The sequence below is a fragment of the Dryobates pubescens genome, chromosome 9 (genome assembly GCF_014839835.1).
Source record: "Dryobates pubescens isolate bDryPub1 chromosome 9, bDryPub1.pri, whole genome shotgun sequence".
NCBI lineage: Eukaryota > Metazoa > Chordata > Aves > Piciformes > Picidae > Dryobates > Dryobates pubescens.
The window spans coordinates 5,335,376-5,357,587 of NC_071620.1; the positions used below are offsets into that span (position 1 = coordinate 5,335,376).

Sequence of the window (22,212 nt, forward strand, 5' to 3'; positions counted from 1 at the left end):
CTTGGTGTCTGTTATTAATGACAAAGCCAATTAAAGTCAATTAAGTACTATTTCAATTGAAAAGAGCAATTTTAAGGCAGTAAGAGACAAGCAGCGCTGGGTGCAGGGGGAGTCTGCGCTCCACCAACACGCACACTAAACACTATGTAATTCCCCTTGGAATATTCTACTCCTAATGCATATGCATATAAAGGTGGGTTTATTTAAATTAGGTTGTCCTTCTGGTGGTCTTTCAATGCTGTAATCTCTGGGCAGCACCTGCTGGTGGGCTGCATGCAGAGTCCTTGTGGTTGTAACTATTTTAGCCCTGTTGTTACAATCAGTACCTTTCCCAAGGGTGGGCTACATGCAGAGTCCTTGAGGTTGTAACTATTTTAGCCCTGTTGTTACAATCAGTACCTTTCCCAAGGGTGGGCTGCATGCAGAGTCCTTGTGGTTGTAACTATTTTAGCCCTGTTGTTACAATCAGTACCTTTCCCAAGGGTGGGCTACACGCAGAGTCCTTGAGGTTGCTTTGCCAGTTCTTACAACTGTTTCTTATGTATTCACTTTCACATCTTCTGCAGCAAACTCTCCTCCTTTCTCATCCTTGAGCAACTTACTACTGTTACATAGGCTACTTTTCACACAAGCTGTTAGCTTCCCTAGTATTTCCCTCTACTATTCAGGCTTCTACATAAATAGAATAAAGCAAACAAAATATAAACAATAATAACAAAGGCAAAGAACATTCTATAATAAAACAACCCTGTCTCACTTTTTAGTCCCATATTCTTATTTAGCCCATCCATACTTCTAAGAGTTTCTGCTTTAATCAAAATCTCCTAATTGACACGAATTATCACTCCATTCATCACAGTGCCCCAGCACTATTGCCAGTCACAGTAATGCTCCAGGCCCTCAGGAGTCCTGGCACAGCCTAAACCTTTCCCACTCTTGCCTGCGCTGTGAACTCCGTAACACAGAGCAGCAGGCACTGCCCCCACTTAAAACACAGCCCATTTACAGCATTTAGGAACTGCATCATGACCAAGGACAGCAGAGAACTTTCCATATTTTATTTATGCTTTTCCATTTATGATAGTACAATAAAATAACTAAAATAATAATAATAATAATAAAAATTTCTAGCCCCAACTTCCATGGTGTGAAGAGCTCCACCACAAACCACGAGTGACTATTAACATTTAAAAAAAGCATATGATAGATGCATTACTCCAGGTTTACAGCAACACTAGCTTCAGGAGGACTTGGCCACAGAAGACACTGCTACAACCACTGTATTTCACTGGTCCCAGAGATCAAGCCATCCCACGGCTTCAGGGGCAACAGCACCCCTGAACACGGGGTTGGTTTGTCTCACACCAACCTACAGGAGCTGGAGGAGGAAATGGGGTGAGGAAGCGTGTAATTTGATTTCCATCTTCATAGATGACAAGTTTGGGGCAATACATGTTGCTCAGACAGTACATCTGAAGTGTGTAAACAGAGCCAGAGTAATACTGCAACTGGAGGAAGATGATGAGGTAAGTGCAACTAAGGCAAATGGGAGCAATTTCTCTTTTGACATGATCAGGGACAACAGTTGAGGTGAGGAAATGATTCAGTAGCAAAACAGGTATCACACTAACACCTAGACTACAGAATCAGTGAGAATATAGCTTAAGCATGATTGAGGTCTGTGTTTACCTTGACAAATTCTGAAGCATACTTAAAATCTCCTCTTCCTTCCCCTTCCTCCCACACTTGTAGGCTGCCGTACTTTTCAAAAGCATGGAAGTTTGCTTTTACTGAAATTCAAGGCTACTATGAAAAAAATTAAGTACATGATTTATCTTTCAAAACTAAGTATAAAAGTCAATCCACTCTAGGAGGTCTTGGATAACTCTAAATACAACCATCTGTTTTCCAAAATGGATCAACTCATTTTTGTATTTGGAAGACAAATTATTTTATACTGCATAAGTTTGTCTTTATGCACACGTTTGTCCTAGAAACCAAACACTCTGATACCAGGAATTACCACTGCAGGGTAACTACAGCTCAGAACACCCACCCTTTGCTGAATCCAGATGTGCTGGTGGGAGAGCTTCATCATCACTCTCTTTGCTTCAAGTACCAGATTATCAGAAGATCTGCTATGGATCACCTTAAAAGTTAATCCACCTGGCTTTGAGAGAGGCAGAGGATGTACTCACACAAGCACATCTCAAAAAGCAGCAAGTTTCTGGAAAGGAGCACTGGGAATATCATGTCTGCCTATAGCTGCAGTGTTCTCACCCAAGAGAGAAAAACTGAAGGAGCAGCAGACACAGTCATAACCATGACCACACATCCCAGTTCTACTCATGGACACAAGAAGACACGTTGCTCCTTATACATGCACCTCTGAAAGTTCAATGCATGAGACGGCTTATTTGAGAGGGTGAGGCTCCTTTCTGGCACAGGAAGTGGCTCATTTTGCATTCCATCAATTAGGCAACAATATTGCTAGTGGTTTAAAAGTTAGCTGAATCTGATCTGGAAGCAGCACCAAGCTAGGCAGGGCTTCACAAAAATGGCTACAGCAAACTCTTCTTCCTCCTAACCTTAAAGTGCAGGGAAAATGCAATATGACCAGACTGGTAACCTAGGGGAAAATACAGTCCTAACAAGCACAGTATTTTCTAACATGCTAAAGACAAGCTTCCTAGGAATTTAGACCTTAAAATCCTCCACAGATGCTAAGATTTATATATGGGGGAAAAAAAACCAAACCCAAACAAACCCAAACCAAAAAAAATCTTTCAAGAAATTAGTTAACACTATAAAATACACCAACTCCAATTTTGGTATGCTCAAACTTATTTTTTTTAGGGTAAAAGTGACCCTTTCCAAAGCAGGGCTCTCTCTTTAATTTCCCCAACACCATTTTTCACTAAAGAAATGTACCTCCAGTTACAAATATCAAAGATGATACTTTAATAGTAATACTTCAGGTACTATTTAATTCTTATAATTCTCAGAAGATAATAGCTTTTTATACACATTTCCTATTTTTATATTGAAAGGACAGACATCTCAAAATAGTCACATATGTATAAAGGCTCACTCCCTAAAGGCCATTTCAAAATATCTTCAGTCTGACTCCTTTGAGACAAAAGAGGTTTTCCCCCCACCCCCCCAGAAACAGGCTCCTTAGCAGTCACTGCTTCACTATCTACTGTGGACATGACTGATCTCCTGACCACAAGCATCAGTGAAAAAGCAACTGCCATTATAGGTATGTTAGCTAGGGGATCTGATCACCAACTGCAAAGGTGGCTGCACCTGCAGACAGTTACTATCTCACCTAACAGAGAAGGCCACAGGTGGCACATACCCAACTGCGAGAATCAGTTACACCCCTCAGATGCACAGCACTGCTAAACCAAGTTGTGTCACTTTGTAACGTGACCAAAACTCCATTAAAATTACCTTAATGGACTAGAAATAACCACTGCAATTTCCCATTAAATCCACAGCATCATGAATTCAGTACAATCAGGGAGAAAAAAAACCCCAAACAAGTATAAAACCCACTTTCAGAACAGCTCCTTAGTTACAGGTTGCTTGAACTGAACTCTTGCTGTACGAGCAGCATGAGTAATCTTGTTTCATTTCCTTACCCTAACTCAAGACAGAGCCCAAATGGTAAAAATAAGAATAACCTATAAAAAAAAAAGCCCCACAGTACATCTGAAATCCATGTAAAAGACCTACCTCTATATCAAGGAGCTCAGTAACGACTTAAAGCACCACTCAAAATTCAGTACCATACGTGTTACAGTACATTCAATTTATTTTGACAATTTAAGGCTAAAATAGGTATGACTCCCTTATAGTCAAGCTTTCTTATATTTATAAATGCATACAAACATGAAAGTAGATACAAACACATAGGGGGTTTTCTTATTGCTCTGAACCGTCTACTAGAGTGTTCAACTCGCCCGCACGTCACCTCGGTTTGCCTTTTTCACTCGAGCTGAAGTCCCACAACTGCAACGTAGGCCACTTGCAGGATTACAGACCTTCTTTGATTTGAGCTGCAAATGAATTCAAAGACACAGCAGACAAAACTGCCCATCACTGCAAACTTCATGACTTTAGTTAACTAAACATTCACCCAGAAGATAAATAAACGCTTCACCACAAAGATTATTTCTGCCATTCTCCGGGAAGGATTTTCTCTCCAAAATAATAGGTCTAACCAAGCAGCAAACAAGACAATCAGCAAATGATGATTGGCTGGTACCAGTCTAACAGTCCGGGCTTTTTCAAAATGAAACAAACCAAAAAAAGTGGAATACGTGCTCCAAAACAAAGAGCAAACTTTTCTTCCTGCTCATAGAGCAATTATGTCTCCTAATTACGTAGGGCAATGCCTTCTCATTCTGCCAGTGCCAAATTCTTGGACTGTAGCTTGTCTATTTCTTGACCAATACTTCCTTCAATGGTATCACACTGGGCAAGAAAAACCTGCGAGCAAGAAACAAATGTTATTGGAGGTCCAATGATAGCAATGGCAGATGCTTCTCAAGGACAGAAACTGTGGTTCCCATCATGAATTTGAAGAAGCCAACTCAACCACAACCATCCAGTTCAGCTTTGATAACAGGTTATGCACAATTTTGGTCACCCAGAATCCCAAACAAATATCATATTTGATAAGGCAGTAATGTGGAGTCATTGTGCTCCTGTACTCTGCATTGGTTAGGCTGCACCTTGAGTACTGTGTCCAGTTCTGGGCCACTCAGTTTAGGAAGGACATTGAGACACTTGAACGTGTCCAGAGAAGGGCAATGAGGCTGGGGAGAGGCCTTGAGCACAAGCCCTATGAGGAGAGGCTGAGGGAGCTGGGATGTTTAGACTGGAAAAGAGAAGGCTCAGGGGTGACCTCATTGCTCTCTACAACTACCTGAAAGGTGGTTGTAGCCAGGAAGGGGTTGGTCTCTTCTCTCTAGCAACCAGCACCAGAACAAGAGGACACAGTCTCAAGCTGCACCAGGGGAAGTTTAGGCTGGAGGTGAGGAGAAAGTTCTTCACCGAGAGAGTCATTCGTCATTGGAATGTGCTGCCCAGGGAGGTGGTGGAGTCACCATCCCTGGAACTGTTCAAGAGGGGATTGGAAGTGGCAGTAGGTGCCATGGTCTAGTCATGAGGTCTGCGGTGACAGGTTTGACTCAATGATCTTTGAGGTCTCTTCCAACCTTGGTCATACTGTGATTCTCACTTGTTCTGCCACTGAAGTACTTGGAGTTGGCCCAGAGTTCATAAACAACAAGGATCACAACCATTAAGACAAGTTAGTGCTGCATTTTGGAACATGACTTTTAAACTCCTTTCTAAAGGAGTTCTGTAGCCAAGGGTGGTAGTGACAAACCTACTCAGTCAAACCCAGAACAAGCTCTCCTCTAACCAAGGCCTCTTCTGTTTCTGAGGACTACAGGGGTAACACAAACCCTCATCTTTATTAGGAATTTTGTGCCCCAAATGACAAAAGGCCACATTCCAACAAGGGCAGTCCACAGCACCTTACAGTTTCTTAGAACCTGCCCACAAATTCTAACAAGGATAGCAACCCACACACAGCAATTATGAGTCAGCAGCCACTGGTCTATTTGCTTGTGCTGCACATAGTGCACAGAAAGTGTCAGCATGTTTAACCAATTCTTTCAGGCCAATTCCAATGCATGTGAGCACACTGTAGTTTCTGAGCAGACTCTCCCACTGTCGATTCAGGTCGTGCACTCAGTTCTGCTCTACATGCACTACGTTTTAACAGGCAAGCCAGATCAGTATTTCATGTCATGAACATTAAAATTACACTAAGAAACTTCATTCCCTCTAAAGCAACAAACTGTTAGGCCGCACCTCGAGTCCTGTGTCCAGTTCTGGGCCCCTCAGTTTAGGAAGGATGTTGACTTGCTGGAACGAGTCCAGAGAAGAGCAACAAAGTTGGTGAAGGGCTTGGAACACAAGCCCTGTGAGGAGAGACTGAGGGAGCTGGGGTTGCTTAGCCTGGAGAAGAGGAGGCTCAAGGGAGACCTTATTACTCTCTACAACTACCTGAAGGGAGGTTGTAGACAGACAGATGTTGGTCTCTTCTCTCAGGCAACCAGAACAAGAGGACACAGTCTCAGGCTGCACCAGAGGAGGTTTAGGTTGGATGTTAGGAAAAAGTTCTATACAGAGAGAGTGATTGCCCATTGGAATGGGCTGCCGGGGGAGGTGGTGGAGTTGCCCTTATTGGAGGTTTTCAGGAGAAGACTTGATGGGGTGCTGGGTGCCATGGGTTAGTTGTTTAGGTGGGTTGGATTGGTTGATGGGTTGGATGCGATGATCTTGAAGGTCTCTTCCAACCTGGTTTATTCTATGTATTCTATGTTATGCCAGGTGAACATTTCTCAGTCATTATAGTTGTTTTGGATCACCTGTCTTCAACCAATCATTTGAGCCAGCATCAACTGAGGTGTAAGGGATGAAAAGTCAAGGCAGTAACAACTGCAGTTGCTGGCTGTAAGTGTTTTACATCTGTTGCCTGGTTCGGGAAGGCATGTGTTTGCCAGCAACACAAAGCAGCTAAAAGCTCCCCCTTATTATTCCCTACTTAGGAACAATAAGCATAACTTGCCATCATTTTCTTGCTCTGGAAAAACACATTGCTGGTCTGAAACCCCTAAGGTTCCTCTGCAGTAATCAAAGGGTTTATAACCTACAATTGCAGAACACTGTGCCTATAAAAGCACATAAATAATTCTGACTTCTGCTCAACAGAGCCTGTTTAATGTTTTAACAACAGTTCTTACACCAAGCCCTACTTATTTCTGCAATTACTTCACCCCAGAGTGCAGCTCTAGCATCTTGCCATGAAGTTTATAGCCATACCTCTACTGCAACATGTTACTGCTTTCATTAGAGCACATGGACTCAAGAACATGTCCAGAGCCCTATATAACATAACTATGCCAACAACCATCTTTGTTTCCGTTTGTATTAAATGAACTTAACTCTGCACCTAAGTACAAAGTGTTCTGTCCATAAACCTGTTTTTTGTTACATTTCTACTATCAAGTACTTATTGGTAAGGTTTCCTCTAAAACAGATGGCTAGCTAAAAGAAAAAAGAGAGAGAGAGAAAAATTCATGGAAAGTACTTCATAAGGCTACAGTAAACAGTATGTGAATGCAAGGTACTTTCACAAACAATTTTTAGGAGTCTAACCTGTGACTGAAGCTACCAAATACAAATAAACCCAGTAACATGGTAGCGCTACCATTCATTTATAGAAGTCTGACTGTGAGGAGATGGAAGGGCAAATGCCATTCTTTATTACAAACATTCAGTTCATGATCTCAAAGGAAACAATGCCTAGGAATTTATAAACATTATACAGCAGCAGAGGAATTAAAAAACCCACTCCCCAGCACAATTGCTCTTCTGTACAGGTTTTAAGTTAGAGACTTTGTGCCCATAGAAAGTTGGTCTGTTGCAATGGAAGCTAAATTCTCCACAGAGCACCACTGGCAACATCCAGAAGGGGATAGTTGACTGCATCCTTGTGCCCAGATCTCATTCATTACTCCAGCACACCAAGAAACAGGAAAGGAGGAATGATATGGCCAGCAGGAACAGGGAGGTCATTCTGCCCCTGTACACTGCACTGGTTAGGCCACACCTCGAGTACTGTGTCCAGTTCTGGGCCCCTCAGTTTAGGAAGGAGGTTGACTTGCTCGAATGTGTCCAGAGAAGGGCAACAAAGTTGGTGAGGGGCTAGGAACACAAGCCCTATGAGGAGAGACTGAGGGAGCTGGGGTTGCTTAGCCTGGAGGAGACTCAGGGAGGACCTTATTGCTCTCTACAACTACCTGAAGGGAGATTGCAGACAGGTGGGGGTTGGTCTCTTCTCCCAGGCAACCAGCACCAGAACAAGAGGACACAGTCTCAGGCTGCACCAGGGGAGCTTTAATCTGGAGGTTAGGAGGAAGTTTTACACAGAGAGAGTGATTGCCCATTGGAATGGGCTGCCCGGGGAGGTGGTGGAGTCAGCATCATTGGAGGTGTTCAGGAGGAGACTTGATAGGGTGCTTGGCTGCATGGTTTAGTTGGTTGGGTGGTGTTGGATGATAGGTTGGACATGATGATCTTGAAGGTCTCTTCCAACCTGGTCTGGTCTATCCTATCCTATCCTATCCACTTTATGAGTGATCCAGAACTACTTTAGATCATCAGGCAGCCAAAAGGCCAACCACCAGTGTAAACTGCAGGCACTATCTGAAAATAGCATGAATTACAAAAATCTGAGGGTTTGTATGCTGGTTTATAAAGCTATTAAATACCCCTCCAATGGAAGTCATAAGAAACACCAATGCAAAGGCAAACATTGAAAAAAACCCAAAGTGCTAAACAGATCTCATTTTCACAAACTCTTGGTATACAAATGCCTAGAATTAAAAAAAAGAAACAACAAAACAAAACAACAACTCACCTGAACCTTTTTTACCAATGCCTTCTTTTTCAGTTTGCAATCACTGAAATTCTCTGGCAGAGTCTGCAGTAAAACAAACAAACAAGTTGATGCAGCTTAATATAGAAATTAGCGTATTCAAGCTACAGCCACAATTTAATGCATCAAAGACTCCTCTGAACAGGCATCCTGAAAATGCCATGCCTGCTCAGTGAGAATGATTACAAAAGAAAGAATGAGGAAGGAAAGTTAATAAAGCCAAAAGGTCAGGGAGGCAGCATGCTGATTACAAAGAACTGGGCTAACAAATTTACCACATGTCTTTAGGTAACACAGAGCAATAGACTACATGCACTGCTTCTGTCTGCCATGGTACGCATTACCCGCTCCACCATGCTTCAACTGCAGTATTTTTCAGGCAGTAAGATGTACTAATTTCTCCTTAACTCAATCACTTGCCATCATTAGAATGCATCAGCAGCAATGCAGGCTTTGCCAGTCTGCTTTAGCTGTATATCTGATCTTTTCTTGAATCTACTCACAGAAGGCAATAGACATGAAGTGTTACAGGCTGACAGAATAGAATAGAATAGAACCAGGTTGGAAGAGACCTTCAAGATCATCGTGTCCAACCCATCAACCAATCCAACCCACCTAATAACTAAACCATGGCACCAAGCACCCCATCAAGTCTCCTCCTGAACACCTCCAATGATGCTGACTCCACCACCTCCCTGGGCAGCCCATTCCAATGGGCAATCACTCTCTCTGTGTAGAACTTCCTCCTAACCTCCAGATTAAAGCTCCCCTGGTGCAGCCTGAGACTGCGTCCTCTTGTTCTAGTGCTGGTTGCCTGGGAGAAGAGACCAACCTCTGCCTGTCTACAACCTCCCTTCAGGTAGTTGTAGAGAGTAATAAGGTCACCCCTGAGTCTCCTTCTCTCCAGGCTAAGCAACCCCAGCTCCCTCAGCCTCTCCCCATAGGGCTTGTGTTCCAAACCCCTCACCAACTTCGTTGCCCTTCTCTGGACATGCTCCAGCAAGTCAACATCCTTCCTAAACTGAGGGGCCCAGAACTGGACGCAGTACTTGAGGTATGGCCTAACCAGTGCAGTGTACAGGGGCAGAATGTCCTCCCTGCTCCTGCTGGCCACACTGTTCCTGATGCAGGCCAGGATGCCACTGGCTCTCCTGGCTGCCTGGGCACACTGCAGGCTCATGTTCAGCCTACCATCGACCAGTACCCCCAGGTCCCTCTCTGCCTGGCCGCTCTCCAGCCACTCTGACCCCAGCCTGTAGCACTGCATGGGGTTGCTGTGGCCAATGTGCAGAACCTGGCACTTGGATGTGTTCAATCTCATGCTACTGGATTCTGCCCATCTGTCCAGCCTTTCAAGGTCCCTCTGCAGAGCCTCTCTACCCTCCAGCTGATCAACTCCTGCCCCCAGCTTGGTGTCATCTGCAAATTTACTGATGATGGACTCAATGCCCTCATCCAGATCATCAATAAAGATGTTAAAGAGCATGGGGCCCAGCACTGATCCCTGGGGCACACCACTACTGACTGGCTGCCAGCTGGATGTGGCACCATTCACCACCACTCTCTGGGCTCGGCCCTCCAGCCAGTTCCTAACCCATCGCAGTGTGCTCCCATCCAAGCCATGGGCTGACAGCTTGGCCAGGAGTTTGCTGTGGGGGACAGATTTTAACTTAATTCAAACAGCATCCCTTTCTGTACTCCTACCACTCAATACATTCATGAATGCCATCTTAACAGCTAACACACACTTTGTACTTTAGGAGCTATGTGAAATGTGGCTCTTGGTGGGGAGCAATGCTCAGGTTTATGATGCTTTTCTGAAATGGTAAGACACTTGTACATGGGATTATAATGATATAAAGTGTATGTGGATATTCTTAGAAACACTGTGCTCTCACTGTTGAAGATGCATAAAAATCCTCACTGTTTGCCACATCTGTACCTTTTATTTCCCACCCTACCTCCATATGAGGAATAAGTACCACTCTCCCTTTTGTTTCAGCTCAAATGCAAGCATTTCTGAGAGGTTTACATATATAGTATCTTATAGCAGTTACATATATTAAAAGAAAAGGCAATAACAAAATCCTAAACACCAAAACAAAACAAAAAACCCAAACAAACAAACAAACAATCTCCCCTCTTTTCTTCTAGTGCCTTATCAAACAAACATGGATTTAAACATAGGAGTCTTGTGCATAACCTAAGATGGAGTTAAAAATACAAAATGCACAAGACTCCACACCAAAGAAACAGTCCATCATAGGAAGTGAAATTGCAGGCATGGCTGAGATGCCAGGAAGTTCAGGGATCATACTGTTCCAGTATTTGTGTGGTGGGATGGAGCGAGGAAGGGTAAGGCACAGCTGGAGCTGACCTTCACATGGGATGCAAGGAATAATAAGGCCTTCTACAGGTACATCAACCACAAAAGGAAGGTCAAAGGAAGTGTACTTGTGGTTTTTCACTTACTCTCAAGCTGTGCCAGGGGTGGTTTAGACTGGATGTTAGGAAGAAATTCTTCACAGAAAGAGAGATTTGCCATTGGAATGTGCTGCCCATGGAGGTGGTGGAGTCACCGTCACTGGAAGTGTTTAAGACAAGACTGGATGAGGCACTTGGTGCCATGGTTTAGTTGATTAGATGGTGTTGGGTGATAGGTTGGACTTGATGATCTTGAAGGTCTTTTCCAACCTGGTTGATTCTGTGAATCTGTGAATCTGTACTCCCCTGATAAGCAAGACTGGCAAAGAGGTAGCAAGAGACAAGAAACCTGAGGTAGTCAAAAACTTCTTTTGACAGTCATCTCTTTTTTGACCTCTCTTCCCATGCCCTGTCAGCGACTGGACTGCAAGTGGAGGACTGGGGAAGCAAAGTCCCTCTCACTGTAAGAGATCAGGTTTGTGGCCACCTGAGGAACCTAAACCTACACAAGTCTTTGGGACCCAATGAAATGCATCCTCGAGTCTTGAGAGGACTGGATGATACAGTTGTCAAGCCATTCTCCACAGTATGTTAAAAGCCATGGCAGTCAGGAATCATGGCAGGCTGGAAAAGGGGAAACATTGCACTCATTTTTTGAAAAAGGCAGAAAAGGAGGAACCTGGAAACTCCTGACTGGTCAGTCTCACTTCTGTGCCTGGCAAGATCACGGAACAGAGCCTCCTAGAAGCTATAAGGCACACAGAGGACAGGGAGATGATGCAACATAGCCAGCACGGATTCACGAAGGGCAAACATTGCCATATCAACTTAGTGGTCAGGTTTGTTCATTGACTTTCTTAGTTTGCTCTTAGAAGATGGGTGAGAGAAGGAATCTTCTGTTCCTGTAGTTCTAGCTTCCCTATCTCTTGCTCCAGTCCCAGCTTTCCCAAACAACAATGGATAAAACTCATACCATGTTTTAACACTTCCCTTCAAGATCAGAAGGGAAGCTTTCCCCCTTGCAAAGAGCTTCTGTGTGAGACTGCAACTCCTGAAACAGAACTAGAAACCGAACATGTTTCTTTCAGTTGAAAAGATGATTATCAGCATCACAGATGCATGAGGTCAGTATGCAGATTAAGGGACATGCCCTTCCACATGCAAAATGGTGCAGTGTTATCTTACAAACAGGGATAGAAATATCTAAGAAATGAAAGTTATGAGGTTCGGTGTTTTTCCCTAATTGATGTTCATCCCCTTATTACCAAAACCCCTTGTTTGTCCTGAGACACCTTCTATCATTTATGTATTCTTTCCAAATTCTCTTATTTCGTGAGAAAGAGGAGAAGAAGCTTTGAAAGTAAGTTACCAGATTAATACCAGCAATCTGTCATGCATATCTGAAGGGGGCCTACAAGAAGGCTGGGGAGGGACTTCTCAGGATCTCAGGTAGTGATAGGACATAGGGAATGGAATGAAGCTGGAGGTGGGGAGATTCAGGCTGGAGATGAGGAGGAAGTTCTTCCCCATGACAGTGGTGAAGCCCTGGAATGGGTTGTCCAGGGAGGTGGTTGAGGGCCCATCCCTGGAGGTGTTCAAGCCCAGGCTGGATGAGGCTGTGGCCAGCCTGATGTAGTGTGGGGTGTCCCTGCCCAAGGCAGGGGGGTTGGAACTAGATGATCCTTGTGGTCCCTTCTAACCCTGACTGATACTATGATGTAAGTTCTCTTACAAGTGCCAGTTCTGTGCTAGTCACTGCTGGTTTACATATTGTTGCCTGACTTCCCTGAATTTACAGCACAGGATAGGTTCAGAAGCTGTTATTACTGTTTCAGCAATGGTCTGTCCAAAATGAAAGCTTTTTACCAGGTGGCATATATCCATTTTCCAAAACACAGCTTCATACAATTCTTCATTTTGGAAGCTACTTTTTCCTTTATGAGGTGTATTTCCTAGTACTGCAGTAAGCCCTTGCTCACTGTAGCACACCAACCTGCATGTCTCTTTCAAAAAAGCAAAAAAGGTTCCCTTAGAGGCTTCTCTTTCTCAGTTTAGGAAAGATGCTGACTTGCTGGAACGTGTTCAGAGAAGGACAATGAAGTTGGGGAGAGGCCTTGATCACAGCCCTATGAGGAGAGGCTGAGGGAGCTGGGGTTGCTTAGCCTGGAGAAGAGGAGGCTCAGAGGAGACCTTATTGCTGTCTACAACTACCTGAAGGGAGGTTGTAGCCAGGTGGGGGTTGGTCTCTTCTCCCAGGCAACCAGCACCAGAACAAGAGGACACAGTCTCAAGCTGTATCAGGGGAGGTTCAGACTGGATGTTAGGAAGACATTCTACACAGAGAGTATGATTGCCCATTGGAATGGGCTGCCCAGGGAGGTGGAGGAGTCACCATCACTGGAGGTGTTTAGGAAGAGACTGGATGGGGTGCTTGGTGCCATGGCTATTTGATTAGATAGTGCTGGGTGATAGGTTGGACTTGATGTCTGAGTTCTTTTCCAACCTGGTTAATTCTATTCCTTTCTATTCTATTCTTTCAGAAACTGAATGCTCCAAAGACATTAACAAACAATTGAGAAGTTAGTTTAAAGCTGTGGGTGAATTCTCTTCAAACACCAGTTCTAGTTCATATATCAAAAGGCAGCTTTTGGAGTATTTATAGTTGTCACAGGGGAAAAAATATTTAAAAAGATTATGAAGTTATAGTTGTTAGGGGTTTTTTTTAAGTTAGAGGTTAAGATTTTAGGGTGTCAGGTAATGATAGGACTAAGGGGAATGGAACAAAACTAGAAATGGGTAGACTCAGACTGGATGTTAGGAAGAAGTTCTTCCCCATGAGGGAGGTGAGACACTGGAACAGGTTGCCCAGGGAGGTGGTGGAAGCCTCATCCCTGGAGGTTTTTAAGGCCAGGCTGGATGTGGCTGTGAGCAACCTGCTGTAGTGTGAGGTGTCCCTCGCTGTGGCATGGGGCTTGGAACTAGATGATCCTTGAGGTCCCTTCCAACCCTAACAATTCTGTGATTCTATATGAAACAGCAAATTAACAATTTTTGTCCTCAGAATATGCCTAAGGTAATTTTTAGTTGCAGACAGGCAACTCCTTTGCACTTAACACACAAAGTCTGTTTCTAAAAGAGATACTGGAAACTGGAGGGTGCTGGGAAGTGGTCTTTGTGGAGACATACAGAGGCAAGAGCTGGACATGAAAGAAAAAATGAGCAAACCAATTCACTAATTTTCAAACCATTTTTTGTTTTTTAAATTTACTTTCTCACATATCAAATAAATGAACAAGAAAGATATATTCTTAACAGTAAGTTTCTACTGGGAATTGCCTCTGTTCTATGGTTGTTTACTTACAATGGCATCGATCTGTTCCAAGGTCTTCATGAACTGCTCAGCAGTTCCTTTTATCCTCTTGTCCAGCTGTTTTAGTGCTTCTGCTTGGAGATCTTTTGCTAAAAATCCCTGAGGAGGAAAAATAGGGAAAGAAAGACAAAATTATTCCATACCCTACAGAATACTCTAGGTAAGAAGATGTGACAATTCTCCACAGCAGAAAACATCTTTAACTATTTCTGCAAGTTGCAAGAATGATAGGGGACTCCAATCTCAATCTGTGGTCTACCCATCCTTGAAATGCTAAATGTAAGGAAGAAAGACAAAATTGTTCCATAGCCTACAGAATACTCTAGCTAAGAAGATGTGACAAATCTCCACAGCAGAAAACATCTTTATCTATTTCTGCAAGTTGCAAGTATGATAGGGAACTCCAATCTCAAACTGTGGTCTACCCATCACAGTATCACTAAGGTTGGAAGAGACCTCGAGGATCATCAAGTCCAACCTGTCACCACAGACCTCATGACTAGACTATGGCACCTTGAAATGCTAAATGCAAGAAAGACAAAATTATTCCATACCCTACAGAATACTCTAGCTAAGAAGATGTGACAATTCTCCACAGCAGAAAACATCTTTATCTATTTCTGCAAGTTGCAAGTATGATAGGGAACTCCAATCTCAGTCTGTGGTCTACCCATCCTTGAAATGCTAAATGCAAGAGCTACATGTCAAACAATGCAACAGGTAACAGTCTTTTTCTTCTGGACTTCTAGGAAGCTTTTCACATTTTTCCAGATCTAAAGAATATAATTAATGCAATTTACTGATGATGGACTCAATGCCCTCATCCAGATCATCAATGAAGACATTGAACAGGATGGGGCCCAGCACTGATCCCTGGGGCACACCACTAGTGCCTGGCTGCCAGCTGGATGTGGCACCATTCACCACCACTCTCTGGGCTCGGCCCTCCAGCCAGTTCCTAACCCATCGCAGTGTGCTCCCATCCAAGCCATGGGCTGATAGTTTGGCCAGGAGTTTGCTGTGGGGGACACAGAGAGAGTGATTGCCCATTGGAATGGGCTGCCTGGGGAGGTGGTGGAGTCACCAGCATTGGAGGTGTTCAGGAGGAGACTTGACAGGGTACTTGGTGCTGTGGTTTAGTTTATTAGGTGGTGTTGGATGATAGGTTGGACGTGATGATCTTGAAGGTCTCTTCCAACCTGGTTTATTCTATTCTATTCTATCTTCTTCCAAACAGTGCCCTATTTCTATTTTGCAAACTCATAAACAGCATTTGAAATTCAGTAAGAGTTTTCCAGGACCCTTGGACAGTGTTACTGAGTACTCAAAACCTTTAAACATGATTTTTAAAATCTACATATACCTACAAAACTGTTTTGGCAAAGACATAAAAAGACACAAAACTGACATACCTTCTGGATACTTGTGAACTCTTTATTAACTTCCTCTAACTTATTAGCTATTTGCTCCACTGAGTTCTCCAAATCTTTTAGCTTCTTTAATTCAGCCTCCTCTTCTGGACTATTCTGTGTATTCAAAACCACAGCATTAACAACTATGGAACCAAGAGAGACACTACACAGCTAAAACTGCAGCAATGGTGATGCAGACACAGACTCACACTGATTTAAAATACATGCTACATTGTGGTTGTTCTTTCCATATCTATCAAATGTGCTTCTTCTGAAGCTTAATTACCAACCCAATCAAAGGGGTAATGCATACAAATACACCAAATGAGATTCACTTTAAGAGAAAATGGGAAAGTGCAGACTTTGTTGTTGTTACCTTAGCATCTTTAAAGTAGAGTCAACATATATCACAAGATACTACTTTTCCTTTACTTGTCAGAGCAGCCATGAATCATTTCACAAGAAATAATGCAGGGGACTCAGGAGCCTACAGCTTTTCTGTTCTTTCCTTTTTTTATCATTTTAAACCAGAAAAACAAGATGAGCAGATATGGTGATCAATGCACGGAAGAGTCATGGGTATTGACAAGCAATGGATTAGGCAGAATTTTGTCAGCAAGGCAAGGCAGAAGCCAGTCAATAATGTCATTTCAGAAATGCACAAACTGCAGAGTTATTTGCAGTGCAATGTGAGACCGAACTAAACTTTGTGGGTAGGTAGAGAAGATAAGCCTCATGATGTAACCTGTTCAGAAGAGGAATCAATGATGGAAATGACAACAATTTAAGAGAGAAAAATAAAAGGCCCAAAGGAAACACTTACCCTTTTCCCAATCAACATGACTTTGCAACCGTTTTTAACACCAAGTGCAGACAATGGCTGTTCCAATTCTTTCAGAGACTTCCCTACATGGAAAATGAGAGAGGAAAAGAACAGTTAAAAAACAACCTAGTAGCATATGAACATCTCTTTGAAGACATTCAAAACATGGACCCCTGAAACTGATTAGGATGAAAGGCATCATCCAGTAGCATAAGAACATCTTCTTGAAGACATTCAAAACATGGACCCCTGAAACTCATTAGGATGAAAGGCATCATTTTTAAGAGCCATGGACAGATTCGTAAGTTACCTTTGTATATCAGCTTCTGAAAAGGAACTGGAACTCCAGTAACTTGTTCAATAAGTGCAGCCATGTCTTGTAGTGTAGGTTCACCATCTTCTTGTTGAGAAGCAACCTGAATACTGTGTTTCTCATTACCTATCAAAAACCAATAATGCTTATTGTAACCCAGAAAATACTACAGAGCATCAATTTCAAACATTTATTCCCACCAACGCAGAGTTCTCAGATCACTGATTCCTATGTACAATCACAATTTTCAATCAAAGGTTTCTCTTGCATTTTCTTCATCTTAAGAGTAATTTACCTCATCTGAAACTTTTGTCTTGCATTTGAATAACCTGAGGAGCGCAATCAGACATATTATACTGGCATAATATTCCTGTGAAGTACTATCCCCCACCTCTTTTTAAGAGTGAAGATGGTATCTAGGTAACTCACAAGCTACACACCTTCCTGACACATTTCATTTCCTACCTGCAGGAATGTTTCATGATATGAGTCTTGGGGCATGTGAGAAACTTCACCACCTCCTTTGCTCCCTCCTCATACATAAAAAGCCAACAATGAATGCCTATCTTGTCTCCCTTCCAGCAGCCACCTGAGAGAATTCTCACAGTGCAAAAACTATTCCTCCCCATAATACTGCTGATATGCAGCCTTCACCTCTTTGACAGTTCTCTATGTCACCTTCCAGTTAGGGAGCATCCCATTCAGATCCCCAAACATTACTTGCATGCAAACAGCAGAAAGTTCTTCTGAAAAAAAAGAGTATAGACCCTTTCTATAACCTTCTGCTCATGCCTATCACTCTGAATGCACCCACAGGAATAAGACACCACTGGCTGCAGGGGAAATCAAGACAGGTATTTTTTCACTTTGCAAGAAAAGAGAACTCCTTAACAAATGCTCTTCCATCATCAGTAAATTTGCTGACAACACCAAGCTGGGGGCAGAAGGGTAGAGAGGCTCTGCAGAGGGACCTCAACAGGCTGGGCAGATGGGCAGAGCCCAACGGCATGAGATTGAACACATCCAAGTGCCGGGTTCTGCACATTGGCCACAGCAACCCCATGCAGAGCTACAGGCTGGGGTCAGAGTGGCTGGAGAGCGACCATGTAGAGAAGGACCTGGTGGTACTGGTTGATGGTAGGCTGAACATGAGCCTGCAGTGTGCCCAGGCAGCCAGGAGGGCCAATGGCATCCTGGGCTGCATGAGGAACAGTGTGGCCAGCAGGAGCAGGGAGGTCATTCTGCCCCTGTGCACTGCACTGGTCAGGCCACATCTTGAGTACTGTGTCCAGTTCTGGGCCCCTCAGTTTAGGAAGGAGGTTGACTTGCTGGAGCGTGTCCAGAGAAGGGCAACAAAGTTGGTGAGGGGCTTGGAACACAAGCCCTATGAGGAAAGACTGAGGGAGCTGGGGTTGCTTAGTCTGGAGAAGAGGAGACTCAGGGGTGAGCTTATTGCTCTTTACAACTGCCTGAAGGGAGGTTGTAGACAGGCAGATGTTGGTCTCTTCTCCCAGGCAACCAGTACCACAACAAGAGGACACAGTCTCAAGCTGTGCCAGGGGAGGTTTAGGCTGGATGTTAGGAAGAAGTTCTATACAGAGAGAGTGATTGCCCATTGGAATGGGCTGCCTGGGGAGGTGGTGGAGTCACCATCATTGGAGGTGTTCAGGAGGAGACTTGACGGGGTGCTTGGTGCCGTGGGTTAGTTGATTAGGTGGTGTTGGATTGGTTGATAGGTTGGACGCAATCATCTTGAAGGTCTCTTCCAACCTGGTCTATTCTATTCTATTCTAAACACCAGAACAAAAACTGCTACATGCCACTATTTTATCTGAAGTGTACCTATCTTTAACAAAGAAGAGTGCTAGAAAAATTGACTTTAAAATGTTCCAGCCTCCCAGAGTCACATAACAAGTGACACTATGGCCTCAAAACTTTGTCAGCTTCAACAAGATTTAATTTCAATATGATTTTAAGTTCAAAATCACATTATACAAACTCTCCTCCAAGCATTTTCCATCAACAGACTTTCTTCCCAGATAGTTTTGGGTTTTTTTTTTTTGGGGGGGGGGGGGGAACAAACAACAAACAACAAAGGTCCTAATCTCAATGGATTTCAAAAGGTTCTTTTGAAACATGAAACTGCTTTGTGCAAGAGCAGCTCCTGTCAGCAGCTGAGAGAAAAAACAGCCAAACAAGAGAACAGCCAAAGTTTGCATAGCAACAGAAACAGAAAGCTTTAATTGTGATTTATGAGTATCAATTTAGGCTAACTGTAGCAAACATTTATCTGCAAACTCACAATGGAAAATACCTAAGGGGTATTCAGGAGGAGACTTGATAGGGTGCTTGGTTGCATGGTTTAGTTGGTTGGGTGGTGTTGGATGATAGGTTGGACACGATCTTGAAGGTCTCTTCCAACCTGGTCTATTCTATTCTATTCTATTCTAACTGACTGCTATCACAGCTTGTCAGTTTGCTGCAGCACATGACAGTACTCATTTTAAGCAACCACTAGAGCAAAATTCCTGAATATTCCTTAATAAATACATCTAAGAAACAAATCAATTCAGTTTCCTGCAAATTGTCAAGTGATAAATGTAGGCCTACTAACATTCTTTCTTAACCCTTTCCTCCATCATTCCCCACTTTCACTCATGCCTGGAAAACTGTAAAAGCATCATCTGAGCTAACTAGGAAACCAGCACCTGACCACAACAGGTAGATATGGCTGAAGTCTGAGATGAACATGCCTTCTGTTTGCTATTTTCTTTCATTATAAAGTAACTACCAGACAAGAAATCACCTGGAAAGATAAATACATTCCCAGACAAGAAGACTGCTGGCACATGGCAAGATGCTGGAATTATAAATATGTTAATATCATTCAGTAATTGTCATTTTTTACAAGAAACCCCCAAGCATCAAGTGGAGCTTTCTGAAGGTATCAACAAGCACACAAATGGGGAGGATTTCACAGAGTTCCTCACCACAGACTTAGATAGATGGACAGGTTTTAAATGAAATACTTTCACAACATGATGAGGCAGTTTAGAAACATGAAGGAGCAGGCAGAAGTAAACAACAAGCTCTAAAGGTGGAAAGAAGATAGTGTCAAAAGGGAAGAGCAGCAGAAATTATTATTCAATGATTTAAAAATAATACATTAAAAAAAATTAACAAGTTTTGTTAACAAAGACCAGCTGATGAACACCGTGCTGACTAACCTCCCTAACCTTCCCATTCCTCCAACTGCCTCACCCAGATGACCTTCATCAGCATGTCTACAATCATCGAATCAGTAAGGTTGGAAAACACCTCAAAGATCATCAAGTCCAACCTGTCACCCAACACCTCATGACTAAGACATGGCTTAAGTGCTACGTCCAATCCCCTCTTGAACACCTCCAGGGATGGGGACTCCACCACCTCCCTGGGCAGCACATTCCAATGGCCAATTACTCTTTCAGTGATGAACTTTCTCCTCACCTCAAGCCTAAACTTCCCCTGGCACAGCTTGAGACTGTGTCCTCTTGTGCTGGTTGCCTGGGAGAAGAGACCAACCCCCACCTGGCTACAACCACCTTTCAGGAAGCTGTAGAGAGCAATGAGGTCTCCCCTGAGCCTCTTCTTCTCCAGGCTAAACAACCCCAGCTACCTCACAGGGTTTGTGCTTGAGACCTCTCCCCAGCCTCGTTGCCCTTCTCTGGACACACTCAATATCCTTCTTAAATTGAGGGACCCAAAACTGGACACAGGACTCAAGGCGTGGCCTAACCAGTGCTGAGTACAGGGGCAGAATGACCTCCCTGCTCCTGCTGGCCACACTATTTCTGATCCAGGCCAGGATGCCATTGGCCTTCTTGTCCACCTGGGTGCACTGCTGGCTCATGTTCTGCCAGTTGTCAACCAGTACCCCTAGGTCCCTTTCTGCCTGGCTGCTCTCCAGCCACGCAGACCCCAGGCTGTAATCAAGGTATTTTCACAGTATTTTTTGTCCAAGGTATTTTCCATCTTACAACAGCTGTGGATTCCAGGCTATTCTTACCTCTTTGTAGTAACCATTTACACACTAACTACATGTTTCCTTTCACCCTCTTTTCCCTCCTCCTCTTTCTCTTCCTGAGATTAAAAAGGCTCAATCTATCAGCTGGCGTTTGAGTAACGGGTTTCATCAGGCTGGTCCATACTAAAGAAACCACCACTTTCTGTTGTAATCTTGCAACCACTAACTACAAACATCCAAACTTATTCGACAAACAAGAGAGCCCCTCAGGTAGCACTTGCTTTTAATGCACAGTCCTGACTTCAGTGATCGAATGTAGATGAATTCTACTACCATAAAAACAAACAATTTCTGTTTTGTGGTCTGGCAAGGACAGCCTTGTCATCTACTCCCACCATCTACAGTTGATCTCAATCACACAGCATATTTAATCGTCGTGTTGATACGGAAAAAGTTGGGTCTGCTGATTTATTTTTTCCTTTCTGTTGGATCAGCATAAGTGAACGGGCTTGAAGAAGGCGGTGGCAAAACGCGGTCAGCAGAGGAGTGAAACCTTACAGTAGCAGCCAGGACCCAGAGCAGGCTAAGGAAGGGGCGAGCCGTGTCCTCCTGAAGCCGAGGGAGGCTCGGCCGCTGGCCCTGCGAGGCCGAGGACGCTGCCGGCATCCCGCTGACAGCCGCAGACCCGCGCAGGCGCCAGGGGCATTTTCTGCCTCCTGGAAGCTGCAGCTACCGACACTCAGCCGTCAAAGGCAGTCACACACACAATCCCCGCACCGCTTCGCGCCGCCGCCCCTGCGCTTCCCGCTGACCCCTAGCACCGGGAGGGCAGGGACGGGCCTGCCCGCCCCGCAGTGCTGGGCGACAGTTAACGGCCGAGGCAGGGTTCGCGGTGGGGGTACGTGGGGTGCGTGTCCAAGGTGCGCGGGGTACGGGGGTTGGGACCTCCCGAAGCCGGGACCCGGCTCGCACAGTGCCCCTGGGGCCCGAGGCACCGGAGCCAGTTCAGGGTAACGGGCGCCGGGGGACGCGCCGTGAGCCGCGCTGGACTCGATAGCGACTGAAGGTACCCCCCCACCACCACCCCCCTTCGGGCGGCTCTTACTGTAAGTGACGGTGACGGTAACGGGGGCTCCAGGCGCCGCCATCTCACCCCGCCACAAGATAACCGTTGTGCAGGCGCTTCCCGGGGCGCGCCGGTAGGTCGTCACTTCCGCCTCTGGCGCGGAAGGGATGGGGCGGCAGGTTGTGACGTTACAGGATGTGACGTTGCAGGATGTGACGTTGCAGGATGTGACGTTGCAGGATGTGACGTGAGGGAGCGCAGAGGCGCTCGCCTA

The 22,212-nt window shown here is 44.4% G+C and overlaps 1 protein-coding gene across 1 annotated transcript; it reads right to left on the minus strand.

Moving 5' to 3' along the window:
* Window positions 1-3,536: 3,536 nt before the first annotated feature.
* BAG1 (BAG cochaperone 1) lies at window positions 3,537-22,077 on the minus strand. The gene is made up of 7 exons (XM_054164197.1): window positions 21,978-22,077; window positions 16,864-16,992; window positions 16,554-16,636; window positions 15,731-15,844; window positions 14,310-14,417; window positions 8,507-8,569; window positions 3,537-4,497 (listed from the first exon to the last, which is right to left on the minus strand). The coding sequence occupies exons 1-7, from the start codon at window positions 22,018-22,020 to the stop codon at window positions 4,408-4,410; spliced, it is 630 nt and encodes a 209-aa protein (XP_054020172.1). The 5' UTR covers window positions 22,021-22,077; the 3' UTR covers window positions 3,537-4,407.
* Window positions 22,078-22,212: the final 135 nt, after the last annotated feature.